The sequence below is a fragment of the Marmota flaviventris genome, chromosome 4, assembly GCF_047511675.1.
Source record: "Marmota flaviventris isolate mMarFla1 chromosome 4, mMarFla1.hap1, whole genome shotgun sequence".
Classification (NCBI taxonomy): domain Eukaryota; kingdom Metazoa; phylum Chordata; class Mammalia; order Rodentia; family Sciuridae; genus Marmota; species Marmota flaviventris.
The window spans coordinates 1,618,906-1,644,237 of NC_092501.1; the positions used below are offsets into that span (position 1 = coordinate 1,618,906).

Below are 25,332 nucleotides of genomic sequence, written 5' to 3' on the forward strand. Positions count from 1 at the left end.
CCCTATCTATTGTCCAGGAATACTGGCCCCTGGGAGAGGATGGATGTTGATCTGGGATGCAGCAGGAAGAGACACCTCTGCAGAGCCCTGCCAGGAGAGGTGGAGAAGGGTGGGCCCTTTCCTGGAACCCCTGTTTGCTCGGCACCCCCTCCCCTGCTGCTGGAGGCCTGAGGAGGGTGCTGACAGCAGCCCCAAGGTAGGTCTGGACAGAGGTGGGTCCAGGAGCAAGTGAATGGACTGGACAGGCCCAGAGAAGGGTCCTGGAGGTCCATCTCATAGACTCCACCCAGCTTCCAGTCTCTGGGAGGGGACCGAGGCAGAGCTGGCATCTGGTGTGTCTGGATGATCTACCCTCTGCAGAGGTGCATGGCAGGCACTGTGTGAGGGTTGCCTGTCTCCTGGGACACACAGAACTCAAGGGACCCCGCCACCCTCTAACCCTTTCCCAGGCAGAGGACTTTCCCTGGGCAGAAGCCCAGCCGTCCCCCAGTTTCTGCACCTTACCTTTTCGGCCAAGGTCAGGACCGTCCTGGCTTGTATGACAACCACTTGCTCCTCATTGGTCAGATTCTACATCCAAAAGCAGAACACAGGCAAAGTCAGAGGCAGCACCTTCCCGGATGGAGCTGAGTGACTGATGCACAGCGAGGCTGAGGAGATGGACACAGGGGAGCAGGGCCACAGAGAGATGCTCTCACTGAGATAGCTGCTCGGGCTTTGATACCTGTTGCCCTCGACCCTATACGCTCTGGTGCTGTTCGGTTCATCCTCTCACTGCCAGAACTAGGAAGGTCTAGGAGGATCAGCTGGGCACCCTGGCAAGCAGGAAGGCCTTGACCACATCTCCATGGTGACGAAGGTCTAGGAGGATGAGCTGGGCACCCTGGCTAGCAGGTGGGCCTCAACCACATCTCCATGGTGAGGAAGGTCTAGGAGGATGAGCTGGGCACCCTGGCTAGCAGGTGGGCCTCAACCACATCTCCATGGTGAGGAAGGTCTAGGGGGATCAGCTGGGCATCCTGGCAAGCAGGAAGGCCTTGACCACATCTCCATGGTGACAAAGGTCTAGGAGGATCAGCTGGGCACCTAGGTTAGCAGGTGGGCCTTGACCACATCTCCATGGTGAGGAAGGTCTAGGGGGATCAGCTGGGCATCCTGGTTAGCAGGTGGGCCTTGACCACATCTCCATGGTGACAAAGGTCTAGGAGGATCAGCTGGGCACCTAGGTTAGCAGGTGGGCCTTGACCACATCTCCATAGTGAGGAAAGTCTAGAAGGTTGAGCTGGGCACCTTGGATAGTGGGTGGGCCTTTAGTACACCCTTTCTTTGTTTAAAGTCAGTGCTCCGCATATGCCCCCTCCTCTAGAGAAGATCAAATATTCATGGTTGTGAAATGCTTTCAATACTTGTTTTTTTTTTCCCTGCATTTTTTATGAATGCTTAAATCCAGAGGGGACAGCTGGGTGGTCTTTCTCGGCAGGGTCAATCTTTCTTTGGGGCCCAAGGACTTTCCCCTGAGGATATGGGCACTCTCAGATCCAGCTGCCGCCTGCATCAGGGTCTGGCTGCCAGCTCCAGGGGCCACAGGAGGAAACTGTGACTCAGGATCCACAGTGAAGTCCTGACTCATAAGGAGCATGTGCAGTTTGACTGAAAAGACAGTACAGGGGCTGGGGCTGGGCCTCAGCGGTGGAGCGCTCGCCTAGCATGTGCGAGGTGCTGGGTTGGATCCTCAGCACCACATAAAAATAAATAAAAATGGAGGTATTGTGTCTAACAACAACTAAAAAAATTTTAAAATGGCTGCAGAGTAAGACCTGAAGGAATGACCCCTTGGCTCATCAGAGGAACCGCCTGGATTCTCCATGGGATGTTCTGAGTGTGAAGCCTGACCACCTGTCCTCTAGTCCCCAGTCTCCTCTGTCCCTGTGCTCTGTGAGAGTGACCTCAAGGCTGTGTGATGGCTCCAGGATAGTCATGGTAAGGGGTGAGCTTGGGTGGACAGCTGTGGACTGGAAGGAGCCCTGAAACAGAACTAGGCAGAGCTGTCACCTTGATGCTGCCAGTCCATCCTCTCTGTGACCCAGGCGCCTTCTGGAGCCTCAGTTTCTCTAGCTGTGAATCAGAGGGTGCCCAATATGACTCCCAAGGGCCCATGATGGGGACTGGTTCCTAGCGTGGGACCCCAGAGTGTATCACACCCCAGCCACCCTGACTCTGGGGTAGAGCTTCACCACCTGCAGCTGTGACGGAGCCACCAGGTCTTCAGGAGGGGCAGGCACAGCCAGGGCAGCCCCCCTGGTTTTCTCACTGCTCTCCAGGTGATAGGGCAGTAAGGACAGAAGGGATCCCTATCCATACAAGGCCCTGAGGGGTGGGGAAATGTATGCAGGATGGAAGGACAGATGAAAGGGATGGATGGATGGATAGATGGATAAATGGAGGAAAGATGGGGGACAGATAGAACATGTATTAATAATATGGAGGTATTGATATGTGAATTGATATATAGATAGATGGATAATGGGTGGAGGCTGGTAAATGGATATATGGATGAATGAATGGTGGATAGATGAATGGAGGGTGGACAAATGAATTAATGAACACAGGGTGGATGGGTGGAGGGTGGATGGATGATGGATGGATGAATAGGTAAAGGATGGATGAATGGAGGATAGCTGGGTAGATGATGGATAAATAGATGAATGAATAGATGAATGGGGATGGTGGGTAGATAGATATAGAAGGACAGATGGATGAAGATGAATAGGTGAATAGGGAATGGATGAATCATGGATGGATGGACAGAAGGAGGATAAACATATGGATAGGTGGATGGAGGATGGTGGATGGATAGATGGAGGGTAGAAGGAGAATGGATGGATAAATGGATGATGGGTGGATGAGTGATGAAGGATGAATGGATGGTGAATGAATGGAGAGTGGATGGATGATGGAGGATGTTTATATGTATGTATGTATTATGTATGTGGATGGATTCCTGGACAGACGGAGGGTAGATGGAGAGACAAGGATGTATATATGGATGTATGTATGTGCATGGAGGATGGACCATGCAGGTTGGATGTATGATGGGTAGATGGAGGGAACTGATGGATTGATGGTGTACAGATGGAAGATGGATGAATGTATGAATGGTGGGTGTGTGGATGGATTGATGGGTGGTGGGTGGTGCATGTGTGGATGGATTGATGAATGGTGGATGGTGGGTGTGTGGATGGATTGATAGGTGGTGGATGGTGGATGAATGGATGGACTGATGGATGGTGGATGGTGGGTGTGTGGATGGACTGATGGATGGTGGATGGTGGATGAATGGATGGACTGATGGATAGTGGATGGTGGATGAATGGATGAGGGTGAAGTAGTGCAATTACATTACCCACTGGTAATTAATATTATTTTGAGGAGTTTGACAGAAATTGGAACTCTGCCCCAAATGAGATTTGGGGATTATCTATGGACTCTGTTTCTTCTCCCAAATCAGGGAAGTGGGAACCCACAAGAGTCTTGGCATGTCTATGAGCAACATCCCCATCCCCACTGAAAATCTGAAAGAGATTCCAGAAATGGAAAACACGTGAGTTGAAGTCCCCTTAGCTGGAGGTCGGGGCGTGCACACAGCAGAGGCCCCAGTGAGTGCGGGAAGAGTGACCAGGAGCAGATTCCTCCCAAATGCAGGGGGCCCATTCCAAGCAGGCTCTCTGTTTCAAGAAGGGCCTTTGGGCAGGGCAGTCTGTGGCAGGGCTGAATGGGGCTCACAGAGGCTGGGCGAGGTGGTGGCATGAGGAGGCATGCACAAGTCACAGAGGCTGAGCGGCATGAGGAGGCATGCACAAGTCAGGAGAGCAACATACACTTACGGCGTTATCCCCCAGGATGTCCAGCTTCTTCATCAGCTCTGCCACCAGGATGTCCTAGGAGGCAAAAGAGGGTAGGTGAGTGGCAGCTGGGTAGGCTAGCTGGTGTGGAGCGGGTGGGGCAGGGCTTTACCGTCACGCCTTCTGCCTCGCAGTACACCTGGAGAGGGCTCTTCCCATCCACAAAAGGCGTGTGGTGGAAGTTGATGGCGGGTGACTTCCTCTCCCTCTCCTAAGACAGAGAGCAGAAGGTTGGGCATGGTGGCCACTTTCTCCCTGTCTCTTTCCTCCAAGGAGTCTATGCTGGGGCTCAGGGACCAGTCAAGCCCACCCAGGGAATCTAGTGTTTCTGCACACCCAGCCCCGGCAGAGGCCCGGGTGGTGGACACCTTGGTGGATGTGCCCAAAAGCCACCCTGATGTGTTTGTGGACTCCAGATAGGTGGGTGAAACACTGGTTCCATCAAGCTCCTGGCCATGTGGCCCTGGTAAGGTCCACCCCAGAGCCACTTGCTCACCCATTGGTGAACCCAGGGGGCTGTCGGGAGGCTCAGGGAGAGGCTGCAGGTGAACAGTCACCACCACGCCCAATAGAGTGAGCCCTGGAGAACATGGGCTCGTGGTGCTGCCCCTTCACAGGCTGGACCACAGGCAGGAGGCCACAGGGATGAGCATCCACGTGGAGTGGCCACACGGCCCTCCTGCCTCCAGTGAGGGGAGGGGAGGACTCTGAGCGGGGGATTCACCTGGTCTCTGGGTAGGGTACTGCCCACTAGAGAGAGAGCCTGCTTGGACCACTTCCAGGTGGGCCACAGTGCCCAGCCCCCTGGCAGTGCAAGGTGAGCATGTGACATGGCCGCCATGCCCATCCTGCCCTTCCCATGGATCCTGGCTCCTCTTCCCTCTGCAGGGCATTGGCGCACATGGGGACGGCAGAATGCAGGAAGGTGCCTGGTCCCTGAGGGGCATCCTCTGCCTCCACTCACAGGCTTCTTTGAGCAAGAGGTAAATAAACGTCTGCTGGGCCAACGGCTGGGGACTGGGCATTGTCCCTACTTCTAGTCACCCCTGCAGCAGCCTTGGCCACAGTGATGAGTGTGGGGCCCCGGGTCTGGCGCAGTCGCTGTCCTCAGGTTTGCTCTGCTCGGTCCCCTCCTGGCGCTGACCTCAGCACTCACACCCAGGTTATTGTCACTATCTTGCTGGTGGCATGTGGCCCAGATGGGCCGTTTACTGCCACCTGCCCCTGCCTCTCCACCCTGACCTTGGGGTTCCTGTTCGGAGGCCCAGGACAGGAGCCTGCCTGGAGCCCGGCGGCCATGCAGCGCCGGCCGGCGGCCCACCTCGAGCTCCAGGATCCGGAACTCCAGCAGCTCGTTCTGGTCCTTGGCGTCCTGGACCTCGTGCTTCAGCCGGGCTTCCTCGGTCTCCATCTGTTTTATCTGAAAAACCGAAGAGGCGCCAGGTGAGAAGGGTCCAGTCTCTCCCACTGGAGGGCCAAGAGGTCAGCTGCCCGGCTTTCTGGATGCTGCCGGCTGTGATACAGAAGGCAGAGGCGCCGGGGGCATGGCAGGCCTCTGGTCTGCGCACACCGGGAGCAGGCACGTGGCCGGGCAGAAGCCAAGGCTGAGCCTGGCTGTGTGCCCCTCTTCTGGCCCATTTTAATCATTTTAATGAAGCCCGAGTCCAGGTGGGGGAGGGATGACAGTGTTCTTGGAGCCAACATCATCATCCAGGGGCCAAGAGCGCCCACCCTGGGGCCACTCCAGGGGCCACCCTGGTGAAGCTGGAGGCACCAGCCCTGGCCTGGCTGTGGGCTCTCAAAGGGGCTGCTTCCGAGGACTGTGCAGGCTTCACCACAGCGCTGTGGGGAGCAGAGCTCCCGGCCCCCTGAAGCTTCCCGCTGGGGTGGCGTATGGCTCCCAGGGGCAGCCTTCACACAGCCTCTGGCCACCCCCATCTGCAACCCGTCAGGGAAGCAGGACGCCGCCTCGGGCTCCACCAGGCCAGGAGAACAGGCCACGCTCCTCCACCCAGGGGGCGAGGCTCAACGGGGCCCCAGGCTCCCATGGCTCCCAAAGGATGCCCTTCCAGGGACCCCCACGGGCAGCTCGGGGGTCGGGGTGGCAGGGAGGCGAGGGAGCGCTCTCGCACACCACCACTCCCACACACGCGCACCAGGGTGTCCTGCGTGTCCTAGGGCCGCGCGTACCTTCTCTACAAGCTCTTGATTTCTCCGATACAGCGCTTGCTTCTCTTCAATCCATTTCATGTCCTTGAGAAGGAACGGAAAGGAAGACATGTGTACACTGCAGGAGGACACTGAAAAGCCACATTCCAGTCCCAATGGCAGGACAAGAATGTGACCCCAGATGACAGTGTACTACACTCAGGGAATGGAAACCTGCGGCCCTAGACAGAGGCAGCTCCGCCTCAGGAGGGTCTGGAAGGCACCGCATGCCACCACATAAGCAGCACCCCAGGCCCGGGGCCCCAGTCCAGGCGCCCAGGGGCACACTGTGCAACACAGGGTCAGTGAGGGCTGGACTAGACAGGAGAGGCGGGGTCTCAGGCCGGCAGGAGAACAGTCCGCTCAGGGAGGAGTGTGTCCCCTCACACCAGGGACACCTGGGCAGATGGCAGCCTTTGCAGTCTGTCAAAGGAAATGCATGGGTGCTTCCTGGCCCTGCTGTGAGAAAATCCAGTGTACCCAGCACACCCTCCCCGCTGGGCGCCCTCACGCCTGCCCCCACCAGCAGCACATCTAAGTTTAAGGTGACGTGTCGGGAGGAGCGCAGGCTGCGCAGACACTGGCTCCCCTGGGGTTCTGAGCACCACCTGGGGAGGTGTGGTCACGCCTGGAGACCTTGTGTGCAGAGCAGGGGGTCACCATCCTAGCTCCCAGCCCTCCTGGCCACACCCTCGGCATGACATGGAGCCTTAGAAATGTGCCCCATGGTGTCTGCACCAGGGCCACCCTTTGGTCTGCAAGAGATGCACATGGGCAATTTGAGTGCCCTGGCCACAGGCCTGTGTGCGGTGGCCTGGGGTGGGTGGCGGTCAGTCCGTGGGTGGCAAACAGAGGCACATGCTGCAGTGCTGGACTCCCGGACACTGGCTGCATGGCCCTTGCTCATGTGGTCCTCTGGTATGTCCAGCTACAGTCAGTGTGTCAGGGACCAAGGACCTTGTGGGCCTCTCCGGGCAGGTGGCGGGAGCAGGAAAGCAATCCCAGCTGAGTGCTCCTGCAGGCCCTCCTCTGGGAGTCCCCAGCAAGGGCAGAGACGGCCAGCCAGGAGCACGTGGGGGCTCACCTGGCCCTGCTCGGCCAGCGCCTTCTCCAGGTCCTCCACCCGGGCCTGCGCTCGCTGCATGTCTGCTTGGAGCTGCTCACGGGTCTGTAGAACGGGAGGAAAGACACATCAGACTTTCTCTAACGGCCAGGACAGGCGAACGGCTCGCGGGATGCAGGTCAGAGGACTCTGCCTCAGGAGAGGTACCCGAGTGTGGCTGCCCCTCCTTCGGGGCGGTCTCCAAGAAAGGAGGGGCTGTGTGGCCACGCGAGGCGCATACTGTTCCGTGACTGACTGGGAGCACGTGAGGCAAGGCCCTCGCTCCCCGGGCAGCATGGCCCAGACTGTCGAGGCTGGCTGCTGGCCAGGGTTTCAGCCTCCCCTGGGGGCACACAGCACACTAGGAGGCTTCTGAGCGGATCTGCTACCGCCCCCCACAACGCTGCTACTCCCCCCATGGGGCCTCTGCTGGCCCCTGGGTTCGCTGTCCCTCCTGCCCCTTCCTCACCCTACTGTCCCAGAACTGTCCTTTGATTTGTAGGTCAGTTTCCTGGAGCGTGGAATTCCTCCCAAGTGCCAACCAGGTTGCAGCCAGATTTAAACGGCTCTCCCTTGGTTTACTTGGGTCTCTCATGGTCCAAACCATGGTCATTTTTCCCCAGAGCCTGCCATGCTCTCTCTTTGGTGCAGCTTCTGGGGAAATTGATGTGTCTGGGGCAGCCAGGCAGAGGGGCGGAGATCTACCACCCTGTGAGGCCCGTAGTGGGTTCCACAAGCTCTGTCCCCAGCCTTAGGACAATTCAGACAGAGACATTTTCCTTTCTCCAAGGATCATGCAAAAAATAAATCCAAAAAGTGCAAGAAGGAATGTTCAATGTCCCCCTTTATGTGATAAATGGCCTGTCCACCTCATTTCTGCTTCTCAAAGCAGAGGCGGGGAATTCCGACAGTCAGTGGACTCCCTTCCTGATCCTCCCCAGGCAGCCTGGTGCCAGTGCTGTCCCTGGAGACCAGCAGAGGACGCCCACCAGCCCCTTCCAGTCTTTCTGGATGCCACTGACCCGCCAGTATGCCCAGGCAAGGTGGACAGGAGGGGCCCTGCTGCTCGGCAGGTTTGCCTGGCCAAGCACAGGGCAAAGGAAGGCCGGTGTTTGAGCTCAAGGCTTGTTGGATGAATATAGTCTTGGCAAACTTAAGGAAAACTGAGTCCAAATGCTGCCCATTCACCCCTGAGCCTCCCAGCTCCCCAAGGGCATCAGACAGGTTTGGGTGAAGGGGACCTCATCTCAGGAGCTGCAGGCCCCTGTGCGCCGGATGCCGTCCCTGGCAGGGCAAGAAAAGCCCACACCTGTGCTGGCTCTACCCGGCCAGTCTGCCCCCACCCAGATAACCCAGCCACTGGCTCCACAAACACTGGTTTCTAGTGGCCTCACTAGTGGGCACCACCCGGGACCCAAAGCAACTGTGGGCAAGAAGGGGCTTGGCCCCAAAGTCTGGGCAGGCAAAGGGCCCCTGCCAAGGCCTCAGGGGCAAGTGGGAGGAGCCATGTGGAGCCCAGCCGTGGAGTAGAAGTCATTTAGACCTTAACTTCTCGCTCTGCGTCCAGTGTCCCTCCGACCTGCTCCTGCAGCAAGGCGTATGCTCGCTGCAGCGCCTGGTACTCCATGGTCAGCTGCCGGAACCTCAGCTCCGTCTCCTCCTTGGCCAGGCCCTGGAGAGGAGCAAGGGCACCACAAGCCCCCAGAGACACAGCATTAGCCCCAGCCCCCAGCACCACCCCAGCCAGGCACCTGCTCCTCCAGTGGGGAAGAAGGGAGGGGTCTCCAGCAGCACAGGGAGGGCCGACTCTGGGGACCTAGACCTGTTTGGAGGAAGGTTTTCCTGGGAGGTGACTCCCATGTCTGGGTAGACAGCGGGGCTGGCAGGGCTGAGCCAGGTGAGCCTCAGGGGTTGTCCAGGGGCTCTGCCTGGTCTCCTACTTGCCAGCCCGTCTGCCTGACCCAGCAGACCCTCCATTATTGACCAGGACTGCACATGGCCCTGCTCTGCAGACATGTGTCCTGGGAACTGTGCTGTGCTCTGTGAGAGGGCCCCAGGGCCCCAGGTCACATGTCCCTCTCAGGCTGCCCACCCCAGGTCTGCCACCCCAGGTCAGCCCACTCTGACCTGCCTGTCACCCAGGCTTACTCCTGCCATCACCTCCCAGGATGTGTCCTAGCTGAGTGATACCCGCTGCCCCACAAAGAAGGCAGGAGTGGGTCCTCCCTCCCTCCCTCCCTCCTTCCCTCCCTCCTTCCTCCCTTCCTTCTCTCCTTCCTTCCTGTCTGTCTGTCTGTCTCTCTCTCTCTCTCTCTCCTTTACATCAGATGTTTCTGCTGTAGCCTTGAAGGAGTCCCAGTGGACCCTAAGGTTTGCAGCGTGGGCCATGTCCAGGAGTGACCAAGCCCAGAAACCCTGCCCCAGCCCCAGCCCCACTGCCCCAGGCTTTCCAGCAGTGGTCTGCTATGACAACTGGTTTTCTGAGCCGGCTCATGGCCTTTGGTTCATCCTCCAGGATCTTCCAGGGAAGGCTCCCCTGGCCTTTACCAGGTCCACTACCTGCTCTCCATAGCTACAGGGGCTGGGCCAGTTGGACAAACACTAGCTTATGCCCTGGGACTGAGCTGGCTGCTGGACTTCAGGGTAGCCACCATTCTGCAGGCCAGGCTGTTAGGAGCACCAGGAAGAAAGCTCTTCACAGTGTCTCTAAGGGCCTGGGTCCTGGCACAGGGTGACCTCCCTGCTCGCTGGTGCAGCTCCTCCTGGGAGGCCCTCTTTGGGAGGAGCTCAAGGTCAAGGATGTGAGGAAGTGTGACTGGGCATCAGTGACAGCAGGGAGTGACCCTCAGCAACCATGTAGCCAAACCAAGTTCAGGGTTTCTCACTGCACAAAAGCAAGGGCTGCCAGGGCTGGACCAGGAGGCCTATCCAGAGAGCAGGCCACGGTACCTCCTCTAGGTCGTCGTCAGGAGTGCACGGGGTCTGGTCTGTCCTGTCAGTTTGATAAGAGATGGAAGAGCCGTCGGACTCCAGGGACGCTTCTTCATCGTATCCAAAGAAGGTCTCCACAACAACCGGCTTCTGGCCAAAAGGCAAGGCGTTGGCGCAGCCCCAGGCCAGTGCTCGGCCAGCAGCCCCAGGCCCCTCCCGCCCTCTGTTGCCTGTGGTGCACCCCCACAGCCCCATCTGCAGTGCTCTCCCACATCCATCCAAGGCCGCCCTGGAGGGGCCCACTGGGCTGTCCTACTTCCGGCCAAGATGGCCAACCAGGTATGAGTGCGCCATCTTGGTGCACCCAGAATGTACTGGCAGAGGGTGGAATGTAGATGTCCAGGAGTCTGACAGATGAGCCACTCCTGGACTTGGCCTCTGAACTTGACCCCTGCCAGTAGCAAGCACGTGCCCTGACGTGCGGTGCCCTTTCCAGTCCGTGACAGAGGGTGTGAACAAGGGCCGGTCCTCCACCAGCTAGGTTGAGAAGCCCTGCCTTCAGGGACCCCCAACTTCCCCTCCTTCTGGACTTCCGAAACCCTGGCTTTAGACACTACGGACTCCAGAAGCCACCTCCTCTCACCTGCACACAGGGACCCTGCCTTCCTTGTCTGTCCTTGTCAATGTAATGGCCGTGGTGGCCACCAGGTCTCTGATGAGTCCACTGCCAGACCTTCCAGGAAAGTCCCTCCCTGGGCTCCAGGACCACCAGCTGCCCCAAGGACCATGGTGGCTGTTCCCTCCCAGACACCTGCATTCTCTGGCTCCAGCTGAGCAGGCTGTGCTAGTTCCTCTCCCTTGACCAGCCGCCTCTCCAGCTGAGCCACCAACTGTCACTTGCGGCTGGGCCCTGGCCTCTCTGGAAAAGGACTTCCCTGTACCCCAGTCTTTCCCAGATCCTCCACTGAAATTCCCACAAGTGGGCAAACTTGACGAGCACAAACCTGAGGTCCTTGCTTTATTTCCAGCCCTGGGTCACCAGTGGTCCTCTGGATGTCTGTCCCCTGACACTCCACCTCAATCCTCCTTGGTCCAGGCAGCCTCCGGACCCCGCTCCTGCTAACCCACCCCGCCCCTGCCGCAGGAACATCCTGCTGTTCCAGCTCAATCCTGCTCGGTGACTACCACAAGCTGGAGTCCTGCGGCTTCACTTAGGTCCCCTGTCATCCAAGCCCCTCCTGCCGACTTCCTGGTTTCCCTCCTCCCTCTCACAGAGGCACCAAGACAGCAGGGGCAGCAGGTGGGGCCTCTGGACAATCCCTGAGCATCCTGCAGTGATCCAGGAGAGAGGCCAGCAGCCTCCTCCCTCCCTGGGCCTTTCCAAGGCCAGATGAGCCAGGGCTGTGGCGGGGAACACTGAAGTGGCCAGGGAGGGGCCGCGGAGTGTTTATAAACAACCCAGCTGCAGCTCAGAGAAAGCTGAAGACAGGTCCTCTGGGAATTTCTCCAAAAGCTCAATAAAAAATCACCAGCCTATCGAGAAGGGTCACACTCCAGAAAGTTCCCCCAGGGCTTTGAACTTCCTAGGGCTGCAGTGCTGGGGGGCTTGTGTGCAGCTGTGGGCACAGCCTACTGCAGCCTGCATAAGCTGCCAGGGGACACTTAATGCTGGGGCAGGCCCAGGAGGGGTGCATGGCCCAGTGAGGATGGGGGCAGCAGGCGGGCTGTCCTTGGAGCTGTGTGCCCCATGCCAACACGGATTCAGTCTCCTGTTCCAGGCAGTGAAGACACTGGGGTGGGGGGCTGAGCCGTTGAGCTGAGCCTGTGCACAGACCAGGCACGTGCTGACCTGTGAACTGCCAAATTACAGCTTCTGGACCAGATTCACCAGCCTCTGCCAAGCTATGAAACCCGCCATGTCCTGAGCCGCCCAGAGCCTGGCCAGTCTTACAACTGTCTGCACCATCAGAATGCCAACCACAGTGGTGTGGTCACAACCCCTGGCAGCTGGGACATAGGGACAGCCACCCTTGCAAACTTCCATCCTTAATCCCGGCATCCCAGGAGTGCAGCCCCGGCCCCCACGCGCACAGGAGTCTTAGTTCTGGGCCAGGCTCTCAGGGCACAAGCAGAGGATCTACTTTGAATCCTATTTGGTCATTTCTGATTGACAATTTTGAGAAGAAATAAAAGTGTTTTCTTTTCCTTTGTAAAGGAAGGGACTCTCTCCCAAGAGCTTTCAGCACAAGCAAGCACACACGCATGCACGCACGCACACGCACGCACACACGCACGCACGCACATATGCTGCCTTCTTTACCTTGGGGAGTTTTGCCATTTTCTTTCTCTGCTTCCGAAACCTTAAAAGCTTATCGCGCTCCTGCAAAAACCAGTTGGAGAGGTTTTTAGGTAGGTGCCAGCTCCACCAGCTTCTTGAAGTGCCACATCATCATCGTGACGTGGTCTCAACATGGTAACTGTTCCTGGGACATAAACACAAGGTATCTGCGCAGGAGCCTGGGGGCCCTTTCTCCACCAGCCTGAGATGAGTGAGTCCCCACTTAGGTGAGCTCTGCGCTCAGGAGCCACCAGGCCCCTCAGTTGCACTGTAGGAACCGTGTGGGGGAGGGGAAGAAGGAGCTCTGCAGAACGCCCCCTGCGAGGCTGTGAGCAGCTTCCGCCTTGGTACTTACCAGCACACTCTTCACGTAGCCAGCAGTCTCGAGGGTCTAGGAAGGAAAATGGCAGGTTTGGAACTGAAGGTGCCGACTTGCTCCTACAGAGCCCAGAGGAGCCCCCCAGGAGCCCCCGAACTCTGCTGTAACCTGGCTGCGGAATTCATGCCTCAGAGTCCTCAGGGTCCTGAACCCTTGCCTGAGAGGAAGGTTCTGCCCCAATTGTCCTCCCTCCTTTCCAAAGCTGGTCCCAGAGGCTCCCTGAGCCTCGGCATCCCCAGGAGCCTCTGTTCAAGGTGGCTGAGCCTTTCACTCCCTGGCAGCTGGACAAAGCCCTCTGGAAGTTGCGGTGATGTGCATTTATTTGTGACTTATCAAGATTTCAACCTTTTCCTATCCCCCCATAAATTATGATTGTCATTCACACTGATGAGCATTTGTAATTGAATGAGAAAAGGACTCAGACCTCAGGCAGGGTCAGGGAAGACTGTCTTGGGGAGACCACACCCCACAGCCCATGGGGGCAGAGGGTCTTCTTATCTCAGGGACTTTGGAGATGGCCTTAGGCGTTGCATAGGACAGGCCAGTGACCGAGAGGCACAGCTGTCCTGCTGCTTGCTGACCAAGGCAGCTCGCTGGGAATGCTCTAGCATGGAGTCTACCAGAGCCCACAAGAGGCAGAGCCGCCCCCAACCAGAGTAAGTGGGCGGCTTCCTGCAGCACTGTTTGCAGACCTGTGCTGGGGTGAGGGGAGCCCAGGAGAGAGCAGGGGAGGGGCTGCATGGTGGTCCCTAAAAGACGCGTCCACAGTTCCAGCCTCACAAACGGCATGGGAACTGATCTGAAAATAGTGTCTCGGGTGTGACTGAGTTAAAGATGCTGAGATGATCTCAGTGTGGATTGGGGTGGGCTCCAACCCAACGACGCAGTGGCTGTAAGAGGAGAGGAGAATATTCAAACAAGACAAGGGGCCACAGGAAGAATCAGGCAGAGGCTGGAGTGAGGTGGCCACAAGCCAAGGAAGGCTGGGACCCTGGAGGCAGCCAAAGGAAAAGAGCAGACCCTTCCCAGGCCCTGGAGGGAGCCCAGCCCTGCCCACACCTTGACTGAGGCCGGTGGCCTCCCTCAGGATCCGTGAGAGGGAGTTGTGTGGTCTTGAGCCACAGGGCTATGGAGGCTTGTTAGTGACAGGGGCAGTGCTGCCGGCCTAGAACCCTGAGCTCCGGGGGGTGAGGAGGGTGAGGAGCCCCAGGCACCGAGACCTACCTAGGGAGGGTCACCAGGACCAGTGACTATGTGGGGGATCCAGCCCGAGGTGGCCCATGGCTCCTGCCAGCCTGGCCTCCCCCCGACTGCCCCAGGGGCAGGGTGGGCAGGATGTGGTCACCTTGGAGAGTTCGTCAATGAGGTTCTGCTGCTCCACAATCTGAAGCTTCAGGAAGTCGACCTCCCTCTCACCCTGACTCTGATCAAGGTCGTTTAGGGAGCTGGGTCTCCGGATGATCCCGGCTCTCTGCCTCTGCAACACCAAGCAGGCCACGTCACATGTGCTGGGCCCACCTCCCGAGCAGATCCCAGCCTGGCTCAGTGCTGGGGGGGCCTCCCCTACCCAGGCTCACTGCTCTGTGCCAGGCCTGCTCCCCCTGGAACCCCAGGTCCTCTTGCTACCTATGCCCAGGATTTACAGAGTCAGAGCTTGCTTACTAAGCCCCTGGGGTCAGCATGTACAAACAGGGCCAAGGGGGGGGCATGTGATGGCCTGGTGGCCTCCCGTGACCACGCCCCTCCCTCCCGTGGCTGGTCCTCACCTGAGGCCTCTCTCCTGGGGGTGGGCTCACTGGGGATCTGACCCAGGAATGCACATGGGGCTGCCCTGAGCAGCAGGCTCGAGAGCCCGGCCTGCTCCACTGCCTCCTTAGGCCACGGAGCAGAGTGGAGCGTTGCCAGCAGCTGGCACAGCTGCCCCTGCTGACCTAGCGGGCCTTACCATCTCTATGTTCTCCTGGGTGACGAATTTCAGCTTGCTTTCTATTCTCCGTAAAGTGTGAGACAAGTCCTCATTTTTCCGAGTAAGGCGTTTGTTTTTATCCAACAATGGCTTGTACTGACTCTCTGCTTCCCTTAAACGCTTTAACTGCAAGAGAAGTTAATTATGTGATGTTTTACGTAACCGATGACAGGACTCCACATAGCCAGCAAGAGGTCCAGGTCGAATCCATGACATGATGCAGCCCACCACGGTCATCCCTCTGTGTCCAGGGGGAATGGATCCAGGACACATGGAAAACCCCAATCCATAGGTGCCCAAGTCCCTGGTAGAAAGCAACGGGGCCTGCAGATACCCTAGGCACCTCCTGCTGCCTACGCCACATCATGTCTGGTTGTTGATGGTACCCAATGCAGAGCAGATGCTGTGAAAGTAGTTGTCATGTGGTCCTGTCCCGGGGACAGTGGTGAGGAGGAAGGCCTGCACCTGTCCAGTACAGAGCTGACTTTTAAAAACCCTCAGTCTGCAGGTGGATGGTACCTGTGGATGCAGAGCCTGTAAGCCCAGAGCCAACTTTGCAAGCCAACTGTGCTTGCAAAGAGGAAAATTCCCGGCCCTAGGGGGAGTCCCTACCTGGCAGCTGCCCTCCATCCACCCAGCGCCCAGGAGAGCTGAGCCATCCATTCTGCAGACAGGAATAAGGTTGAAGGCCAGCAGTCTGGGCCAAGGCTCTGCTTGCCTATCAGAACTGTGGTCACCGCCTGCCCCCGAGCATCCACACAGCTCACACACCCTCTGAGCTGAAGGTACTGGAACCCTCAGTGGCTCTGGAGATTAATGGTGAGGGCGACAGCTAAGACAGTGTCCTCTCCCACCCAGATCATGTGCAGAGTCCAGGGTACTTCTGCCCCAGGACACAGAGTAGGGTTGGCCAACCAGCATGCGGGAGCCAAAGGTGGACAGGCCAAGGGGCCCAGCGGCAAGGCCAGCTGTCACCACTTGCCCTTTCCACAGGGACTGTGGAAGTGGACCCCGCCTCTCCCCATGCAGCCACAGTCCCACAAGGTCCAGAACCGTCCCTGTCGGGCACGCACCAGCTCGTTCCTCTCCTCCGACAGCAGGGCGTTGCGATCCTCCAGCTTACGGATGATGGCGCTTAACTCTGCGATTTTGAGCTGAAAGCGCCGGGCATCCTTTTCATCCAACTGCTGTTCCTAAAACAAAGATCAACTGCAAACAACTGTTCCCTGCTCACAGAACCTCGCGAATCGCAGCACCCTGGATGCCTCGGCCGCCTGCTCTTCCACACAGCGGCTGGCGGGTAGGTATAGCCCAAGCTCTGCAAACTGCATGAGGGGACAGACGGAAGCGGGAATGTCTGGGGGTGTGCAAAAGTGGGGGGCGAGGGTGGGGACACACGTGGGGACACATGGGCGGGGACACACTGGTGGGGACACACGGGCAAGACTAGCTGCATGCTCTCCTCCGGCCACTGCCTGCTGCACCTTCAGAAGGGGTCTGCCCTGCCTGCCAGGTGGACAGCACGTTCTCGGGGTGAGCAGAGGAAAAGACACCTGCTGCAGACTTGGAAAAGTCGCTTTCCCAGGAAGTGTGCTCCCTCAGGTTGAGTCTCTAGAAGGCCACTTTCAAAACCACTGGAACTTCATTAAAAAGACAGTGAAAACCTTTGCCTGAAGTTCTGGGCTCTCTGGAGCAGGAAGGGCTGGCTCTGATCAGTTAGACTGCGCTGCCCCCACGATGCTAGTCTCTAGTCTTGCAATGTCACTGTCCCAGGGCTGGCCCAACTTTAACAGTTTTGTCCTTGAATCAAACAAAAGTATGTCCAGGGAGATACTGGACATGGTTTGAGTTCCTCAGTCAATGGGTGCAGGAGAGGCTAGGGACCAAAGGCCCAGAGGGGCCATGTGGAGGGTCCGTGGCATTAGATCCCCAGGATGTTGCAGGCCACTGCGGAGGGATCTGAATGAGGTGTGGCAATGAGAAGATGGGTGGCTTGCAGTCTGTTCATCTGCAGGTGGACCCATGCAGGTGGGCATTAGCAGCCTGAGGAGGAGCAGAAAATGTCATGGTCACATGAAAAGCATGTGGGAGGATGGCTGGTGATGAGCGCAAGGTCAGCCACAGGAGGGCCCAGCCAGGGACTTGGCGGGCAGCAGCAGAAGCCAGAGCAGCACCTGCTCAGAGCACCGCCTCTCCCACCAGCCAGGGCAGGACCAGCGCCAGCAAAGCTGGTACTTTGGGATCCTTGGGGACCGGGGCCCAGGAGGGGACAAGCCAGTGCACCTGCGGTGTTGGGGAGGAAGGAAGAGGACAAACTGCCCGTCCTCCTGGCCAGAGCTGGACGAGCGGAGGGCCCCAGGGGCAGGAGAGTCTGGCTGGACTGGGCTCCGGACGCCCCAGGGAGCTCTGCAGGGCCGTGTGTCTGTACTCGGATCGGGCCAGGGCGAGGCCCGGGGGTGCTTACAGGGCTTCCCGAGTGGTCTGAGGCGTCTCCTGCACCGCTTGCATGAGGAAGTTCCCGTCTGGGGCTGCCCGGGTGCCGCTCGGCCTCTTTGGCCTGGGCAAGCTGCTCATCTAGAGCCTCTTTCTGCAGCTGCAGCCTCTGGGCTTGCCCGGCTTGGACCCCTAACTCTCTCTCCAGCACGAAGACTGCTCTGTCTTTAAATTTCATCTCCTCCATCTACAAGGAGAACAGAACACAATCACACACGCAGACAGGGTGCAGATCTGCAGTTACCATAGAAACAGGCAGGTTGGCATCAGCAGGGGCCCCACAGTGGCAGCCCTGCCAGTGTCTCGGGCTCAGACAGACCATCCTGGAAGAGAGCCGGTGCCTACTCCCCAGGCGGCTGCACACAGCCCTTCCAGGGCCTCCTGGGGTCAGCTGGCTGGCCCCAAGCTGCTCTGGCCCCTGTGCCCCCTGTGCCAGTCCAGGGTCACCCAGCAAGACTCCAGTCCCCTGCTGTCCTATGTGTCCACAGGGATGGGCCTACCTGGCAGGTTAGTGGAGCCACCTCCTGCCCCTGCCTCCCTCTGTGCGTTGAGCGGAGCAGGGTTATGCCCGACTCACACACACCTGCCAGTAGGAGGGTACGATGGGAGAGGGTGTTTGGAAAGACCCTGACTCAAAACAAAACACAAAACGGGCTGGGGATGTAGCTCAGTGGTTAAGCGCCCCTGCGTGAAGACCCTGGTACAAATAGGAAAAGGTCAGGGAGAGGGTGGCCATGTAGGTAGGTAGGAGCCCTGGCCTGAGAGTTCTCAGGGCAGCCTGCCACCCTGGACTCGCTCACCATCCCAGAGAGGCCACAAGCTAGGGAGGGCTGGGTGGTGTGTGGGAGGCACTGCGGCCATCCCTGTTCCGTCCTGGATCTCTGTGCTCCGTGCGGGAGCGACGTGGCGTGCTCACAGCTGTTTGCAGGAAAAGCTGTTTCCTATGAATCCTACTGAAGGCTGAGGCTGGGGGTGGGCGGCATCTGGACAGGCTCCAGGAGGTCTGACCCGCTCAGGTCCCATCTGCTGGGAGGGTCCGAAGCCCTCCCTACATTCCCCAAGGAGCAGCATTCTTTGAGCCCACCCTACAAATAGCAGCAAGAAACTCCCTGGACATGGCCACCAGCTGACCCTGAGGCCTTCACCTGAGCTGCCCCAGGAACATGCTGGGTCCAGGTGGAAGGTGGGACCCAATGTAGATGGCACTAGACTTATAAGATGATGTCTTGGGTTTAAAACATTATTTTCAAATGACTGAGCAGAGCAGGGCATCTGGCTGGGTCAGCCACCTGCTGAAGTCTGCGTAGAAACACAAGAGGCATCTCATCGGCCCAGATCACAAATTCACACAAGCCAGGAGCAGAACAGAGGAAAAGAGGCCTTAACGGCCAGATTCCCATTTCCTGGAGCATGTGGCGGTGCAGGAGGAGGAAGCTCAGTAATCAGGGAGACAAAGAGGCTGGGGACAGGAAAATCTTGTTAACAAGCGGCTGTGCCCGCGGCCTGGCACCCACACGCCAGCGTTTACAGAAACAGGAGAGGGAGTGTCTCTGCAGCCTCCTGGCCTGAGGGGCAAGGTGGGCAAAGGGCAGACCTGTCTGCCAGCTCACCAGGCCGCAGGGTAGGCGACTGCCCGTGGGAAGCGCTAAGATGCCCCATCAAGGAATGTGGGACAGCACTGTCTCACAGGCACACGATGCTTACCAGGGGGTACCAGAGGGGTCTCCCAAAGCTGCAGGTCTCGAGCCAAGCTTGCTCAGCCCTGAACATGCGTATCTACGTCTTCTGCTCCAGTGAGGTCTGCTTCTGCGGGGGGCCTGGCCCAGCCTAATTAAGATGCTCCGTGGAATTGGTGGCTCCCCTCACTCACAGAGGGCTTCTTCCAGCCCAGCGACATGTTCAAACACGGGCACCACACCCACCCCCAGCCCAGGGAGCTGCAGCAGACAGCATAGGACCCTGGGGCCTGCTGCCCACATGCAGACCCACACTGCATGCGTGGTTGTCTTCCTGCAAGGAGATGACCCCGTGTCCGTCATGCAGGCTGAGGCTCTGACATGCTGTCTCTGATGTGCTGAGCTGCAGCTGCCCCTTCCCTCCTGCAGGCTGTGGAGACCAGAAGGCAGTGCCCAGACCCTACCCCACCCACACCCATGCAAAGAGCCCCCACCAAGCCCAGGACTGAGGGCTCCCCAGACCCAGACCTCCAAACTGAAAATGGGGAGTTCTGGTAACCAGATGAGTTGGTCCCCCACCACACAGTCTTGTCCAGATGCTACAGAAGTTCTAAATCACCCAGTGTCCTCTCCTGCCCCTGTCCCATCTGTCTCCTCACCTCTACCAGAGTCGGTCATAAACAAGACCAGATCTCCTGGTTCCCAGGAGAGAAACGCCTCCCAGGATAAGAAAACAGTCCAGATTCTTACTGAGTCTGTTGACTGCCCTCTGAGTCACCTCTGCCAACCCAGCACCCCACACTGTCCCTCCCTCCCAGGTGCAGTGGGCATCTGGAAACCAGCAGAGGTTCCTTGTGATGGCAGGTCCCCAGGGAAGGGGTGTGCAGAAGGGTCTGAGTGGGGAGGACGGTCCTCGCCCAGGAGAGAAAGGGCCCTCTTCACCTAACCCACCCTCCTCACCTAACCCACCCTCCCCTTCAAGCTCAGAGCACAGTGCTTCTTAGCAGGTGGCCCTGGGGAGCTCAGCATCAGAGCCTCCTGGGCCCTGTGGACAGCGGATCCCTGGACACCCCCCAAGTATAGAACTAGAGCCCGTAGCTGGAGTGGGGGGAAGGTAGCCCTTCCTGAGCTCACTTGCCAATGGTGAGGCCCCTGACACGAGGCAGCCATGCCCTGCAGTGCTGAGCCCCCTGCACACGTGTGCCCTCAGTGACCAATGAGTACTTGCCTGTCCAGACACATCACCAACCCAGCTGGGGCTCTCCCCTCCTGGGCTGACTGCACTGACCGTGCTTCAGTGCCAAACCAGGCACCTGCCTGAGCCACCAGTGGAGCCTGTCTGACCCCACACCAAGTGTCCTTAGCAAAGGGTAGGAGTCTGGTCCCCAAAAGCCTCCTGGCCTAGGCAGTAGGCCCTCACCTATAACAGTGGTGGCTCACCCCACCTTCTTCTTCAGAGGATCTGCATCTTGGGGGACCTTCCTGCCTACAAACTCTCCACAGGTAACCTGAACACATATGTGTCTTGTGCTTTAGAGAAGGTTGTCGCTCACCAGTGGGTGTGTTGGAGAAGAGGGAGAACCTAGTGTGCTTTCCATGTGGGGCTCATTTTCCCCGAGAAAGGGTACTGGAAGGGCCTAATGAGAAGAACAGAGCCGGAAGGAGGCTCGTCACCCTGGACGTCAGGGCTGAGATTAGGAGGGGACCTGGGAAAAAATACACCCAGCTGAGACAGAGAGTCTGGTACTATCCAAGGTTTGGCCCAGAAAGCACAGGCGCAGAGGGGTTGGCTGGACAGTCCCAGGCGAAGACTGAATAAACAGGTGCTTCAGCCTCTTGCACTCCCAGAGGGGGCTGAGAGTTGGTATAACGAGAATATGGCTCCAGCCCAAGGTGATGAGCCCATGTCCCCAATGTCCCAGAGATGCACCAAGATCTGTTCCATGTCTGAGAATTAATTCCCAGGAATTTTTGTTATAAAGAGAATGCCAAAGTCCCCCACAACCTGGGGTAATCTGCCAACCTGTTGAGAATAGTGGCTCCCAAACCTGGTCTCCCACTAGAACCATCCAGGAAGCTTTCAAAAAAATATTGATGGTCAGAAAATTCTGGTTTCAGACATGATGGAGTAACAGACCCACCTGATGCAATGAGCAACTCTAGGAGTTAACAAAATCAACCAGACAGGGCAGGTGCAGAGCCAGGGGGCAGGTGAGGAGAGCCCTCCCTGATTCCCCAGAGGCATTCTCTCTGCCTCTTTCCTGGGAAACAAAGCCAAGCAGAAAGGAGAAGCTTCTTGGGACAGGAAACCCAGATCAGCTGCTGGGACCCAGATCATCAGGTACTGGGGACAAGGAGGTGGCAGGAAAGTAGCTCCAACAGCTGAGTAGACTCCCTTGGACCCATGGCCAGCTCTAAGCTTGCACGTGTAAGGCAAGACCCCTGGGGGCCTTGTAGAAACCCTTCCTGACAGGGCAGGGGATGTAGCTCAGTTGGTAGAGTGCTTGCCTTGCCTGCATAAGGCCCTGGGTTCAATCCCCAGCACCGCCAAAAAAGAAAAAGAAAGAAAGAAAACACTTTCTGAGAATCTGCAGCGTGAGCAGAAATGTAAGGGGTGGCATGGTGCTGGGGAGACTCAACTCAATCCCGGACCGAGTCGAAGACCTGGTGAGCACTCCAGGCCTTCAGCAGAGACCCAGAAAGGCCACGCTGCAAAGCCAGGACAATGTCCTGTGATAAGGACTCGGCTGTGAGAGAAGACAGGGCTGACGCGGATCTACCCTAACACACCAAAGCCTCAGCCAGACCTCATAAGATCCAAGTACTCCGCTGCTGATCTAACCATCTGCCAGGACATACCTCAACATTCTTTGGAAAATGACCATAGACCCTACGACACATCACCCACAGTGTCAAAACACAACAGAAAATTACAAGACTGGTGAAGAGTCATGAAAAAGCAACCAACAATGGAGATAAAACAGTCAATAGAAGCAGACCAGAGATAACCAGAGTTCTCCAATTAGAACTTAGAAATAATCGTGATTAGCGGAAGTAGACCCAAGGATGGTTGGAATATTGGGTCAGCAAATAAGAACTTTAAAAATTGTTGTGAGTTGTACACTAAAAATAATCAATATGACTACACATTAAAAGATTTTTCTCATAGAGGAAGAAAATGGATAAAGACAGTAATTCAAATAAGAATTAGAATCTATCAAAAATAATTAAACAGACAACAGAATTCAAACATTTCTAAAATTAAAAATTAATTTCTAAGGTTTAAAAGTAGGCTGGACACAGTAGAATCATAAACCAAAAATAAAACAATAGAAAATCTCCAAGAGACCCAGAAGGAACAAACAGAAAACTTAAAAAGAATTGAGTTCGAGGGAGATGTGGGAACCAGTTGTCTAAGTCATGGGTGATGGAGTCCCAGGAAGAGGAAGGAGAAGAAATCGGTGACTAAGTAATGGTCAGGGGTCCCCACCTGTGGAGAAAGACATCGCTTCATGTTCTAGAAGCTTGGCCACCGCCCCCCCCCCAGATCGTCTCCCGGGCCGACAGGAAGGACACTGTCCTGTGGCTGACTGCAGGAGCAGAGCTGCTCCTCAGGGGACACCAGGGCAGCATCCAGGGGTGCTGGGGGCTGGCTTCGGACAGGAGGGCAAACAATGACACCTTGGACCAACGACACCTGCGAGAAGCCCCAGTGGACCCACCCCACAGCAAGGAAGTCCAAGCAGGGTCTCACAGGCCCCGGGCAAAGGTCCCAGAGGGAAGCCAGGAGCAAGACCTGAGGGCACAGGGAAGACAGTGGACAGCTCACAGGAGCCCGGAGACCGCTTCTCTGGGGTGTTCATCATGGGTACAAGTGGAACACGTGCACTAAGGGAGAAAGAGCCGGGCAAATGGGCTGAGCAAGGGCTGTGACGGGGCTCTTGCGCCCAGGGCTCAGGTAAAAGGGCTAACTGGGATAGAGGAGGATCAGGGGTCCGTGTTAAGCTGGTCTAAACTGTATATGGGAAGTTAAACAGTCTTGAGCAGCAGAAAGAACAAACCTGGAAAGCCACCACCTGTGCGCCAGGTGCAGGTAGAAAGAGCAGCCCACAGAACCAGACCATCAGAACCGACCCACCCGCGGGTGCAGTTGTGTGATACATGACACCAGTGCAGCTCTGATTCTACGGGGAAAGGACAGTCTTTCCAAACAGGGTCCTGTAACAGCTGGGCATTCACCCGGCAGGTCAGGGACGCCTGCCCCTACCACACACCGTTCACAAAGGCTGACGCAGGTGGATCACAGAACCGAACCTTGAGAAAAGAACGGTAACGCGCCCAGAAGACCATGCAGGGGAGCTCTGTGACCCTGGGTGACAGAGGATTTTAAACAGGAGGCACATGCAGTTGAAGGGATCTGGGAAACTGGACTTCCTCGATGTCAAGGGATGTTGGGTCACTCACAGGCCGGGCACACCCATCAGAGGCCTTTCACCCCAGAGGCTCCTCATGTTCCAGCCAGAAATGGGCCGGCTAGGGGACAAAGGCATCACAGGGCCTGCAGGATGGTGCGCTCTTCTTGGGGACCAGCGGGACAGGGGAGCCTGCCCTCGGGAGGCGGGTGGGATGCCATCCACCATCCTGGGAACTGCAGAGTCCTCTCTGCTGGTCACTTATCTACCTACAGCCTGGCATGCCCCCGTGGCAATGGGTGGCAGACAGGAGACCTGCGGCCACCCCAGGATGACAGGAGTGCTCCAACAGCCCAGGCCGGGACAGCTCGAGCACCCTTCACAGAAGAAGAGACAGACACAGATGATCCCTGCAAGCCGCTGCGGGGTGTGGCTCTGGCTCTGGGCCAGGCGAGGGCAGGCCAAGCTGCGACAGCCGGGGGCCTTGGCTGGTGTGTTCCATGGTGGTGGTGACACAGGTGACACTGCCAAAGCTCACCGGCATCTCCTTTGGACTTGTGTCCTCGGCTTCCACAGAGAGGATGATCTAATCCTGCTCCTAGGCCTCACCCTCGGGTTCAGTATGTCCTGAGCACCTGGAGCACAGAGATTTCCAAAAGCTCTCGATTTTCCCCAGGGTGTCCCAGGCAGAAGCCTCAGTGGCCGCCTGGGGCCTGACACCAGCAGACGGGTACTCCTTGGGGAGGCCTTAACCTGGGACCCTCCTCGCCTAGCCAGCTCAGGACACCTGACTCGGCAAACTCTGTTCCCCAGGAGCAAGTAAACCAGCCAGGAGTGTGGCATCCAGCCGTGGGGGCTGGGACTTGTGGTCGGAGATCAGGAGCAGCACTGGGAGCACCGCCCAGGAGACCCCGGGACTCAGCTGCTGCTGCGTCTGGAGGCACCATGTTTGAGAAGGAACTTGGGCCAGACTCTGCCTGGGTCCCCGGGACAGAGAGGACCATAGCACATACCTGGCCACTGCCTGAAGACCATACTGGAAAGGCAAGGAGAGCCACCCACCCCCAGCAGCGGCACCTGGGGACAAACTGGTCTCCATAGTTGTCCTTGGGGGGGTCACTGCTGCGCACCAGGTTCACATCAGCTAGCTGTCTCGTCACCGGGAGGACGGGGGATACGATAAATCACAGATTCTTAGGAGAAAGAGGAGATTGCTTTCTGCCTGTGATTCTTTATAGAATTTGTAACAATAGCTGCTTGTACTTCAGCAAATGCACGGAGTGTGCGGTCATTGTGTGCCCAGCAAACTCCCCAGGTTCAGGAACAACACTGCACAGATGCATGTGTGCCCCCAGGTCCCCAGCACAGCCTTGTCCTCACTGTGTCACAGGCTTAAGCTCCAGGGGTGGTGGGTGGGGGTGAGCAGTCACCCTGCCTGCGCTCATGGAGGACTCTGGGTGCAGCTGGCCAGCCCCTGCGGCTGTGGGGTCTCTGAAGCTCCCAGGGACCTGGCGTCTGCGGGAGCTCTGAGTAGGACGGGAATCAGCTCAGGGGCTTCTGTGCCGTCGTGGGGGCTGAGCAGCACAGGCCCCAGGGCCCAAGAATGGCAGGCCACGCCAGGGAGGTCGTGACCTCAGGGCTGTGTCCAGAACCCAATCTGGGGCACTTCAGCTCCCCCAGGGGTGGAGAAGCAGCCCTGACCCCTCGGTCCCCACAGACCTCGGGGCAGGGTGGGGTGTCGCTGACCTGGATAGGCTGGCCTGCCCAGCAGGAGCCTCGCACACGCCAGCAGCCCCAGGGCGCGGCCCCCACACCCAGCCCTGCCCTGGGTGCCTGTCCGGAGGTCCCTGCTGGCCACGTCCCACCTGCCTTCCTCCTTTCTCTCCACTCGGCTTCTCTCAGCCACACTCCAGGCAGCACTTTGG

At 57.7% G+C, this 25,332-nt stretch overlaps 1 protein-coding gene and 1 non-coding gene across 19 annotated transcripts in view; one reads left to right on the top strand and one right to left on the bottom strand.

Moving 5' to 3' along the window:
- Positions 1-25,332, bottom strand: part of Jakmip3 (Janus kinase and microtubule interacting protein 3) — a 53,433-nt gene that overhangs the window by 6,427 nt on the left and 21,674 nt on the right. For 2 of the 18 annotated variants that reach the window (XM_071610674.1, XM_034637327.2), the window contains exons 3-16: positions 17,291-17,506; positions 15,900-16,013; positions 14,806-14,952; positions 14,206-14,337; positions 12,837-12,872; positions 12,464-12,523; positions 10,162-10,290; positions 8,756-8,884; positions 7,195-7,278; positions 6,093-6,155; positions 5,224-5,322; positions 4,015-4,113; positions 3,879-3,938; positions 505-570 (exon numbers count right to left, since the gene is read on the bottom strand). In XM_071610674.1, the coding sequence (XP_071466775.1) occupies positions 505-570; positions 3,879-3,938; positions 4,015-4,113; positions 5,224-5,322; positions 6,093-6,155; positions 7,195-7,278; positions 8,756-8,884; positions 10,162-10,290; positions 12,464-12,523; positions 12,837-12,872; positions 14,206-14,337; positions 14,806-14,952; positions 15,900-16,013; positions 17,291-17,506 (1,434 nt within the window). Of the gene's footprint in view, positions 1-423; positions 571-3,878; positions 3,939-4,014; positions 4,114-5,223; positions 5,323-6,092; positions 6,156-7,194; positions 7,279-8,755; positions 8,885-10,161; positions 10,291-12,463; positions 12,524-12,836; positions 12,873-14,205; positions 14,338-14,805; positions 14,953-15,899; positions 16,020-17,290; positions 17,507-25,332 lie in introns of all 18 variants that reach the window. The other 16 variants (XM_071610680.1, XM_071610676.1, XM_071610671.1 and 13 more) reach the window with 15 other exon arrangements.
- On the top strand, positions 21,473-21,545 carry Trnaa-ugc (transfer RNA alanine (anticodon UGC)). Its single transcript has one exon. It is a non-coding gene; the product is annotated as a tRNA-Ala (tRNA).